We start from the raw sequence: 12176 nt of genomic DNA on the forward strand, positions 1-12176 counted from the left end.
TTCTTCGTTTATACCCTTCTTTCTTTCTCTCTTGCCTTCATTTCTTAACTTTTTTCTTGTTTCTTTCTTTTTCTTTCCTTTTATGTTGGAAATCAACTTCCACAAAGGTACATATGTATTACAAATCTATATCTATATATTGGTGTGAAGAGACTCAAAAACTGAGGTTGGACTGGTGATCAGCCAATCATTTTTACATCTAAAAGTTAGGTTTAGATGTTGACTATAATAGAAACCCGTATTGGAAAACTTGCAATCGATATTCTAAATTTCCTACTGGTAGTATAATGTGGTAGGCATTAATACAGGTATAAAATGTTTGATTCCTAAGTATATATTTGTTTATAGACCGAAAATTGTACTCTAGTCTTAAAAAAAAATAAAATAAAACTAAAAGCATGATTGGACAGTCCAGTGTTAAATAACGTGCGTATGGCTTCTGAATTCCATATACTTTTATATATTGTGTCCTTACAAATGCATAATCTGCTACAACAGAAGTAGTAATTTAATTTCCGTTTAATTCCATTCCTCCCCTCTTTTCGTAGTTGTAGTGCTCAAACAATATCAACAATAATAATCTCAAAACTTACATGATGAGGGGAGCGAATGAATGAAACAGTCTTTTAAATTGTTGGAGAGATTGTATATAAAATGAGGAAGAAGAACAAGAAAAGGTTCCCTGACGTTTCTATATTTTATATATATTGTTATTATTACTGTTATTATTATGGCATAAACTATTATTTCTGTACACATGTGCTTTATAAACAAAAATGTTTAGTTGTGGGTACAGAAGTCATTCATTCTACACATAACAAACAATTCGTTTAAAATGGAGGGTGAGAACAATGCATTTTTCAATATTTCAATCATTTCTGTAAACAACATACTTCATCTCTTTACATAAAATGTAAATTGCAACATTCATAAACTTTCGTCTCTTTTGAATAGCTGCCCAAATTTTCAGCAGCACATTTCAGTACACTAGCCAGTTAAAAACAGTTCAACGATATCCATACTTAAACATATAATACTCGTTCAGCATAACCAATAAATCTTGTATAATCCTATATAAAATGTTAATTACATCATATAATATTCATCATATAAAACACTTTGTTCCCGATTGTTTAAAACTCTGCACTTCAGATAAAAAAAGTGGGGAAAGAAAAAACTAATATATCTGTGCCATAAATTGCTTTTTATGTATTAAAAATCACAAATGAGCTTCTAGTTACATCATAAACTCTTCAATAATTATTTTCCAGGCACATTCATTCATGCAGCTGTTTGGCAAAGTTAATTAGGTATCACAAAAATTTGTACAGATAAAAACAAGAAAAAATTTAATTTAATGGCGCGACCTGTCTCTACACACTACCGAAAGAGCAGAAATATTTTGATATCAGACAACATTTAACAACTACATATAATGTATATGCCACTTTCTTTCTTGTGGCAGATATTAAATTTTTATAATCTGTGCAAAAGGTACTTATATATTTCTTTCCACTTACCTATATTTTATGTGACTAAGTTTAGGACTCTACACCCACGAATCATCATCCATAGAGATCAGGGTGAATTTATAGCACCATTCTTTTCATTTGTAAAACTCTATCCATCCTTATGTTCAGTACAATTCCCAACAACTCAGGCTGCTTCTATACGTTTGACAGCAAGGAAATAAACATGAAGCCCCCGAAGTTATCAAAACATCTACTCAGATCATTTTTCAATATACTTCAAGGTTATAAAAAAAATATATTTCTAATAATAACAGTTGTAATACAAGGCAGTAGATGCAGGCTCGAACATGCTGCTCTTAATATCATCCGTCTTCAAACTTGTTTTCATTTGGAGAGTTTTCTCTTTGCCGATGCAACTTCAGCTAGTGTTGTCAGTCCAATATTATTAAGCACATCTGGTTCCACAACAGCTGTGTCTGCAACATGATTACCATTGGTGCAAACAATTATGAATACAAATGAGAAAATATAGCAATAGTCATAAATAGGAACCTTTGGGGAGGGCGAGATGTAGATGGGAGGATAATATTAAAATGGATTTGAGGGAGGTGGGATATGATGATAGAGACTGGATTAATCTTGCTCAGGATAGGGACCTATGGCAGATTTATATGAGGGCGGCAATGAACCTCCGGGTTCCTTAAAAGCCAGTAAGTAAGTAAGGAAGTCATAAACAGGTCTGGCAGAGAAGACTGATTTTTTTTTTATATTGAGTAGTGCAGTAAAATTTCATTTATACATTTCTCACTTATACGTTTTTCACACTTATACCTTTTTTTCCTTTAAATCTCGGCAAAATTTCTATAATTTCCATGTTAATTTATTTCAGTTATATGTTTTCCTCACTTATGCAATCGTATTACAAAATCGTCTAGACCACCACTTCTATAACATCAATCTTGATTTATGTAGAAGAAAAAATTAAGAAATATGAACATACATAAGAAGAGTTAAAACAGTTGGCACTAAATACTATTCAAGAGAGGTATCCACAATTATAATTTCTACATAGAAGGTGAGTCAAAAGTCACCTTCCCCAAACACTTCCTTACATTTAGGGCGGAATTCATAGTCGTCACTTATAAATGAGTGAACCCTTAAGTGGTTACTTATACTCATTTCTAATTCATAGTTGTACCTCATTCACATAATGAGTGATTATTTAAGTGATTACTTAAGTGAGCTGATCTGTACCCTTAAGTGACCACTCATTTTCAAAATGGATAATGAGAATGATTTTGAGGATTTTGTGAAGTTTGTCGAACAAAATAAGGAAAATATGCGTGTCCCAAATAGGTATATTAGAGACATGGAGAATCCTCTGGAAATGTATAGTGAACTGTAATTTAAGAAGCGATATCGTTTTTGCAAGACCACAGTTGTTGATATTTTAGTGCCTTTAACAAACAATTGCCTGTTTTCTACAGATGTCTTTATGCCTTAAAACATGCTCTCGAAGTCGTTCTTCTTCAGAAAAATTCTTTCCTTTCGGCATACTTATTTTCAGCCAAATTGATCGTTATTTTTTATTTATTTATTTATGTCCATAACAGGGCAAAGCCCCAATTACAATAGACAGTTCAGATATTTGTTAAAAAAAAAACATAGAATTGCATATAACATGAAAAAAAGAGATAAAGCAGACACAAATGCAACATATAAGTGTAATTACAAATTAAAAATTAAAAATGAAAAAAAAAAAAAAAAAAAAAAAAAAAAACAAATAGATACTACCTAAATAAAAGACACAGATATAGATATAAATGAAATACCAAATACCAAATAAAAATAAATTAAAAAGATTTAAATATAGATATCATAGCCAAAAATGTAAAATGTAGCTGTAATTGGCAAATTACAGAGTAAATATAACACTATGTTAATAAATTCAATATACAGTATTATATAGTAGGCCTAATAGGCTTAATTTATTTATTTAAGAAATTCACCACTACAGAACATGTGTTCCAATTAGTAGGATATCTGATTATAACTATAACTAACATGCAACTAGAATTTAACAACATATCATGAAACTATTGCTGTATGTAACTTATTCAGTACAATAATATTGATAACTCGTTGTTACAGCAACTCCACATGTAGAGCTGCTTTTGATTAGTTCAATGAGGGTCAGCTTTTGTTATGACGTCATGTCCGGCAGCTGTAAGTGAGCACTCATTACGTGAAAATAAGTGTTGTCTATGAATTCGGAATTGACTTAAGGGTTCCCTTATTATAAGCAAACACTTATTACTTAAGGGTTCACTCATTTTATAAGTGACGACTATGAATTCCACCTTTAGAGACGTAACCAAACACAATAATATAAAACAACAACAATAACAAGACTTGACATTAGAAAAACAGTTGACACACGAACATGGTTGTCAACCCACCATGGTACTTATCATCACATCATCACCATCATCATCCAAACAAGTATAAGGCCCAAGGCCCATTATGGTCTCAGTGAGTCATTCTCGATCCACCTTTTCTTTCTGGACGGCCTGAAGATCTCTTCCCTTGAGGACGGTATTGAAAAATGGCTTTTGGAAGTCTATTCCGATTCATTCATTGGAGATGGTTTTTCCACTGCAGCTGGTACTTGTTTATAAACTGTAAGACTGGTTGTAATTGAAGTTCTTGCATGATATCCTCATTTCTTTTGTGGTCCAAGCGACTATATCCTAGTGTTGCTCTCATAATTAAAAACAATCCCTCTTTTTTTCTCTCTTGTACAGGAACACATATACAACAATAAAACCAAGTAACAGTGCTAACAGAGACATTAATTCGTCAATTTAAGCACAGAAACTTAATCATAAACAAAAGCAAAAAATATCTTTTGAATTCAATATTTTGTAATGTTAATAAAAGAAAGAGTTCGGACAAGTTTGGGGGGGGGGGCACTGCCCCCCATAACTCCGCCTATGTTCCTACCTCATTATCTCCTGGCTCATTGGTGTCACTTATGAAGTTCAAACCTGTCTTCGGACAGTTGACTGAACAACAACAAAGTCTCGTGAACTTCTTGTACATAGCAAATATAGCAATAAGCTATTTCTATGGCAATTTCTCTTCATCTCAACTGTCGTCAATGACAACCCGATAATATCTTTACATTCGCACAACTGATTGAATTGTTTATGCTTTAAATTTAATTAACTTACTTGTTTTGTATTATACATATAGCTCAACTGATGAATGATCATTTGCATTTGTAAATTTAATAATCTGATTGGCTATGTATTGTATATTTTTAGTAGAGCCATCGATGTAGCTCAGTCGACAGACTCGCTGGGCTGCTGATCCAGAGCTGTGTTCGGGCTTGGGTTGGATCCCCCTTTGGTCTTTGGTTTCTTCCGAGGTTTTCCCCGGCCGTGGGACTGAAGCCGGATGGTCTATGGCGAGTCCTCGGCATCAACCCCTTTGATTTGATTACCTGGTTGGGTTTTTCCGAGGTTTTCCCCAACCAAAAGGCAAATGCCGGGTAATCTTTTGGCGAATCCTCGGACCTCACCTCATCTCACTACATCTCGCCAAAATATTGTAAAAAATTGCACAAAATTGTAAAAATTGTAGAAAATTATTAAATTGAAGAGTCCACTGTAAGAATGATGGATGCTTTAGCAAAGAAGGGCAGCACTGCTACTTACAGACCTGTTACTAAATCTACGTATTACTCTGTGAAGAGATTTATTAAATCTACATACTTAGACTTCAACAAACAAAATTTGATAACTCAACCCCAAGGGAAAAAATGGAACTCTCTGCATCAAAATCCACAGTTAATTCCCGATTTACCACGAAAATCGTCTGTAGCTGCATTTAGATTGGCAATAGGCCATGATTGTTTGGCCAAACACCTGCATAGAACTGGAATATATCAATCCCCTAACTGCCCATTGTGCAACTCAAACCAAGAAATGGATTCGGAACACCTCAAAATCTGTGCTTCAGTGGCTGGTCATGATAATATCTTTGAAAAATATTGGAGTGCAAGAGGTCAAATGACTTTATTGTCAAACGCCTGGCATTAGAAAACAACAACAACACATTTTTCAGGAGAAGGAATTGAAAGTTTGAAATGCTTAGCGATCGAAGCTTAACTGTGATTTTCCGATCATTACTGGACAATGACTATCAGTGTTAATGCCTTATAACTCTCTATGTACATTGTATATGTCTTAAGCTATGCATTGACAGTCTTGGTTCATTTTCGACAAGAAAGTGACTCCATCATTCTTGCAGTGGACTCTTCAATTGTAAAACTGTAAAAATTGTAATTGTAATATTGTAAAATTTTGACTTGTTCCACATCTTAAAGCTTCATTGCTCATGTAAAATCTATGGAATAAAATAAATGAATGAATGAAAACAACACTAAACTAATTTCACAAGCGATGAAAGAGTAATGGAAAGGAGAAAAATTCTCTCCGGCGCCAGGATTTGAACCCGGGTTTTCAGCTCTATGTGCTGATGCTTTATCCATTAAGCCAAACCGGATTCCACCCCGGCGTCAGACAGAATTGTCTCAGATAAAGTTCCAACTCCTTGGTTCCCTGTAGTGGCTGCCCTCTGTACTATGTCATAGATGTCTCTGAATGTAGGACCGAAGTCCACACATATGCTGAGGTGCACTCGTTATGAGTGACTAGTTGGCTGGGATCCGACGGAATACGCGCCGTCTTAAATCACGAAGTGATTTATGCATATCATATATATATATATATATATACATTTTTTTTAAGACGGCGCTAATTCCGTCGGATCCCGGCCAACTAGTCACTCATAACGAGTGCACCTCAGCACATGTGTGGACTTTGGTCCTACGTTCATAGACATCTATGACGTAGTGCAGAGGGCGGCCACTAGAGGGAACCCAGGAGTTGGAACTTGATCTGAGACGATTCTGTCCGAAGCCGGGGTGGAATCCGGTGTGGCTTAGTGGATAAAGCATCAGCATGTAGAGCTGAAAACCCGGGTTCAAATCCCGGCGCCAGGGAGAATACTGTTCCATTACTCTTTCATCATATGATGACGCAGAATATCTGCATGGAAATATCATATGTACTTCGGTACATTAAAATAATATATATAATATATATAATTTCACAAGGCTGCATAGGAGACAGATACTTACCTCTGCTGTTGTGAACGTTATCAGGGTCCAGTCGAGTTATGCACTGCTTTCGAGCTTTGCGTTTCTGGCTGCCTACTAGGTGAGTTGTAGAAGTTGTGGCTGCAGCAGAGATTGTCGAGATTATGTGTGGGGGAGATGCTGCCTTCACAATACTGGGAGAAGTCCTTTGTTCAGGAGACCGCTCTGTGCCAGGACTCAATGCTTCTGGTATAGCTGAAAGTTACGAATTAAACTGCCAAAGTTAAGAGCTGCCAATCAAAACTTCTAATACACTTCCACTTATGATAGTTGCATGAAATATTGTTTTAAGATAAAAACATCTCCTTACGCAACCAAATGTCTTTACAGAGTGGTCCCAAAAGAAGTACCGAAAAAAATTTGTACATGCAGTAGAACCTCAATTTTCCATTGCCCGATTATCCATTTTGCAGATTAACTGTTCGTTTTTTAAATAAACAAACAGTATATAAGAACTATAAATTACCCATGAAAAAGCCTAATACAGTGAAACCTGTTCAAATCGGAACCTGAATAATCCGGAATCCTGTCTATTTCGGAACAATTTATTGGTCCTGGCGAAATTTGTATGTATTATGTGTAAGTTTTCCTGAATAAAACGGAAACTGTCCAACGCGGAAACTGTCTGCTACTGTTCAAAACGGAAACAATATTTTGGACACACACTATACTTTGTAACTATATTTCGAAACAGCGTGTAATTTCAAGGAATATACGAAATATGTAGGTCACTAAGATAAAAACAAGTTTTCTTTGCAAAATTCTAGAGGGTACGTGGGTGTGTTGGCCTGTCGGTCATAAATTTTATTACCCTGTTGACTAGGCAGACGAGTCCCTTCAAAGATTTTCAATGCTTCACACCCGTATACTGTCATAGCTAAACAGAGCGCAAATGTAGTGATTTCCTGGTAAAAAAAAAGTTGCATAAAATGTGGCATTAACATTAAGTGATGAAGTAAAAGTTATCGAAATAAAGGAAAATTAGAAACAAAGTCTATGTGAAATAATATTGAAGTACAGTTGTGGAAAACTCAGGTGGGACACTTTAATAAATAAAGATCATAATGAGTGAGTGGCATGCGGCCAATATTGGTGACACAAAAGGAACCAGAAAGCAACTGTTTATGTGGAAATAAATGAACTGTTGTAGGAGTGGGTTCTTCATGACCTTTCAAAGAACAAGCCAATTTCTGGATCTGTTTTGCAAAGCAAGCTATTGAACTGGCAAAGAAATTAAATAAACCATAATTCAAGGCTTCTAATAGATGGCTCCTAGTCCAATTAATTAATAATGTGCAGTGATATGCAGTACAGTATTAGAGTATAGTGTTAGATATTAAACAGAATGAGATTAGTAAACTTTAGTAATGTTTAATGACTAATGAGTGAGTTACATATTTATACAGAAAATGAGATTTTAATCAAGATGATACACCAATGTAATAAGCAACAGAAAGCTGATTTAATGTGATGAGTGTTAAATGGAATATTTTGTACTTCTAGCAGTTTGTGGCATGCCATTTTGTTTTTCATGTATATGAATGACAAAAATTCCATTTTAATGTCACACCTGAATAATACGGAAACCTGTCCACAACGGAAAAAAAATTAGGACCATGTCACTTCCATCTTGAACAGGTTTCACTGTATCAACAAACATGGCAGTATGAATGTATTACTCTGCTGAAATATTGAACATGATTCGATCTACTATCACAGTACACAAATTGGCACGTCCATGCTGCATAATCTGGTTAATGACACGATATGTTATGTTGAAGACCGAGACTAAGTATCATGCCACATCAATAGATACGGTACTTTCAATATCAAATTCATATAGTTCACGAAGCTGTATAGATTACAATTAATGCATTTTTCGTGTTACAAAATGCAATTTCAAATGTACAAGGTCATAATTTATGAAAATAATGAAAGGCATTCTCTATTTCGAACTAAACAGAATCTGTTTCATTACAAACAGTCAGTCATAGCTGCAAGAGTGTGAATTATACGATTTTTTTGGCTCTTGGTGTCATGGAATGGAAGATTGGTTCTTTGTGATGTTCGACAGTGGTTCAATTTTCGTTTTGTCTTACATATAAGGCTATGCTATATCAATATTTCATTGTTTATGAACATGTATAATACGAGCAACAGTGTAAATAGTCTACAAAGCGAGGATATGATTGGTACTGATCAAGGAAGTCCGTCTACTATTGCAGTTAATAATAAAGTTGGTGGTTTCATTACTGAAGAGAATTTCTAAATGAGAACTTCTATAAAAATAGTTCTCAATACACGGAGTGAATCGTAAGTAATGTCATTAATTTCATGGGGTTACTCCTTGAGATATTTCAAACAAAAACGTTGAAAACAATTTTGCTGGTTTTTCTTTCCACTTCACGATAAAAATTGATTTATGTGAAACATTTCATAGCATCTTTGTGAAAGCCATTGATTTAATTCCCAATATGCTTACTCAGTTAAGAGAGCAGAGTATTATAATAATAAATGATTGAAAGAATTTTAGTTGTGTTCCTGCATACAAGACATCACAATCAAAACTTCAAAATATAATTGAGCAATGGGTATAATCAACCAAGTCTTCAAGTCAAAACTAGTTCAAAAACTTACAAGAATACATATCTACAGTAGCGTGCAAATTAATCCGAACACGACATATTTTTTCATTTTCTGTCATTGTTGGCCTCACAGCTGCTCATACCGCTTTAATTGACATCTGTAGTACGTGTAATTCCATTGTTGAAGGTCTGTCATTATTTTTTTTTATAATATGTGACATTTTGCCTGTCGTTTTGTACTTATAAGCATTTCAGTTGTGTTGAAGACTTAATACTGCAATCCTGTGTACATTCTGTCGTCTTCACAAATGGATACAACTCCACGAAAACAGTCTAAAATTATAACATTAGCAGAGCATTCTTCTATGACACGAGGCAAATTGCTGCAGAATGTCACATCGGTTTGGCTACTGTTAATTCAATCATAAAACGATACAGGGAGACTGGATCTATCACACCCCAGAAAAAAGGAAACTGTGGCCGGAAAAGGAAGACTTCACCTGCAGATGATCATTTAATTGTCAGGAAAAGTAAATTAAATCCTAGACTAACTGCTGTCGACTTAACCCGCGAGTTAATGGCTACCACTGGGGTGAATATTCACGTCACAACAGTGCGGCGAAGGCTTTTGGAAGCTGGACGAAGGGCTCGTAAGCCTATTAAGAAGCAACTGCTAATCCCTGTTATGTGCAAAAAACGCTTAATGTGGGCAAAATTACTTCAACACCGGACAGTGAATAACTGGGAGAATGTACTTTTTTCTGACCAGTCTCATTTCGAGGTCCACGGCCACCGTGTTTCTTACGTATGGAAAGGATCCGAAAAAGTAACAGCAGCTCATCTCCAACAAGCACCCAAATACTCCCCTAAAGTAATGTTTTGGGGTTGTTTTACACATGAAGGGCCTGGAGCATTAATACCTATCAAGGGAATGATGAATTCTGACAAATATATTCACTTATTGGAAACCAGAATCGTACCCCAGTTGCAAAAATCATTTCCGGATGGCAGAGGTGTGTTCCAACAAGACCTGGCACCATGCCATACATCTCGAAAAACTACAGAATTCTTCAACAAGAAGAATATTCAGGTACTCCCCTGGCCAGGCAACTCACCCGACATCAACCCCATTGAGAACTTGTGGTCAATTTGCAAAAGAAGAATGCAAAAAATGGATTGTTCTACAAAGGAGAAAATGATTTCTGCCCTCATTGGTGTATGGTTTCGCGATGAAGAAATGAAGAATATTTGTGGGAAATTAGTGGAATCCATGCCAAATCGTCTCAGAGCTGTTATTAGGAACAAGGGAGGCCACATAGATTACTGAGGTATGTCTTAGATCCTTTTTTTATCCCGTTTGAGTGTTTTTGCATAAGTAATTACGTTGTTCAGATTAATTTGCACGCTACTGTATTTGATTTTTAAGAAAAATGTTTATATTTTAACCCCTGTCATGTTATACATCAAATTAAAGCACATCAAAAGAGTTTTAAAATGAGGTCTGTATCTCATCTGGTTCCGGAGAAAATGGTAAGTAACTACTACAGGATGCAGCATATTTTAAATAAAAAATATAAACATAGGTACTTAGTAACGAATAATTTCATATTTAGTAACTTTCAAACGGAAGACATAATTTTTTTTTCTCATGATTTGCATTCATAACTACTGTAAGTAAGATCACTTGCTATGGCAAGTTTCATCAAAATCTGAGAGGTCAAGAGAGATTTTAATTCAAAGCTGTGTTGATTTGAATGGAATGACTGTTATAAATATTATATGTAGATGAATAAAACATACCGGCACTCTGAGTATCCAAACTGGCTGCACGCAGTCTTGTAGTTGCAGTAGCTGCCGCTGGAGTGGTTGTCGCCATTGCCTTCTTTGAGCTGTTATTAGATGGGTTGCGCTTTTTTCGTGCCTTTTTCTTCAGTTGAAATTCTTCCAAGCTTAAAGATGGCAGAGCTTCTATCTTCTCATCCAAATTGAAATCTCTGTGAAATAAACTGTACTACAATAACAATCATACACAATGTGATACCACAGTCTAGTATATACAGTCACGAAGCTCAATACGTAGTAAATATGCATCCATAGATAGTTGCTAACCACTAAAGTCGCGACGCTGTTATTCCCGGCGTGACTCCTCCTCTTTGCTTACGTCTTAGGAAGTGAAGGCTCTATAAAGTTTAGGTAGGTAGTATCGTTCGCCATTTTTGTTCTTTCGTTGCTGAGCTACCATACGAGGAATCTATTTGCCACACAATTAAAAATTATCATGTCGTAGCTCTTATGATAATAAATCAAACGCACTGTAATTCAGCAAATAATTGAGCGGCAAATAACATCCTCGTGTGCTTTCTGCGAACGCCAATGAAAGAGCCAAAATGGCAGGCGATTATATTAAGTATTTATCGAGCCTTAAGAAATGAATAACGTCTTCTTCAGCGAATCACAAGACGCACATGTTTAAATGTAGCTGACCTGCAACGCGATTGGCTGCCGGAAATTAGAGTGACGGGACTATAGGATCGCTAGTATCGCCTCATTACAGACAATGTGAAATAGTACCGGCACAGTCAATTGTTCCTAGCACCCTCAAAACTCAAGCTTCGTGACTGTATATACTAGACTGTGGTGATACCGATACCTCACTTGACGATACGTGCCAGAGGAAGAACAATTGTTTGTATACATCTGAAGTGTGATTAGTGCAATATGTAGCTAATCAGCAATATATGCAATGGAGGGGGAAAGGAATTGGCCCCCCTACCACATTATCTCCTGGTCTAGTTGCCTCATAAGTGGTGTCATGTTGGTGAGGTTCAAACCTGTGTTCGGACAGTTGACTAAACAACAACGCAATGTCAAAATCATGAATATAGAGATCTCGTG

General features: G+C 35.6%; 1 protein-coding gene across 1 annotated transcript in view; it reads right to left on the reverse strand.

The window, feature by feature from the left end:
- Window positions 1-1667: 1667 nt before the first annotated feature.
- The window catches only part of bbx (bobby sox), a 51601-nt gene continuing 41092 nt past the window's right edge, over window positions 1668-12176 (reverse strand). The window contains exons 7-9 of the mRNA XM_069849710.1: window positions 11082-11275; window positions 6679-6891; window positions 1668-1948 (exon numbers count right to left, since the gene is read on the reverse strand). Of these exons, the coding sequence (XP_069705811.1) occupies window positions 1857-1948; window positions 6679-6891; window positions 11082-11275 (499 nt within the window). The 3' untranslated portion in view covers window positions 1668-1856. The remainder of the gene's footprint in view (window positions 1949-6678; window positions 6892-11081; window positions 11276-12176) is intronic.

This window comes from Periplaneta americana, chromosome 16, assembly GCF_040183065.1.
Source record: "Periplaneta americana isolate PAMFEO1 chromosome 16, P.americana_PAMFEO1_priV1, whole genome shotgun sequence".
Taxonomy (NCBI): Eukaryota; Metazoa; Arthropoda; class Insecta; order Blattodea; family Blattidae; genus Periplaneta; species Periplaneta americana.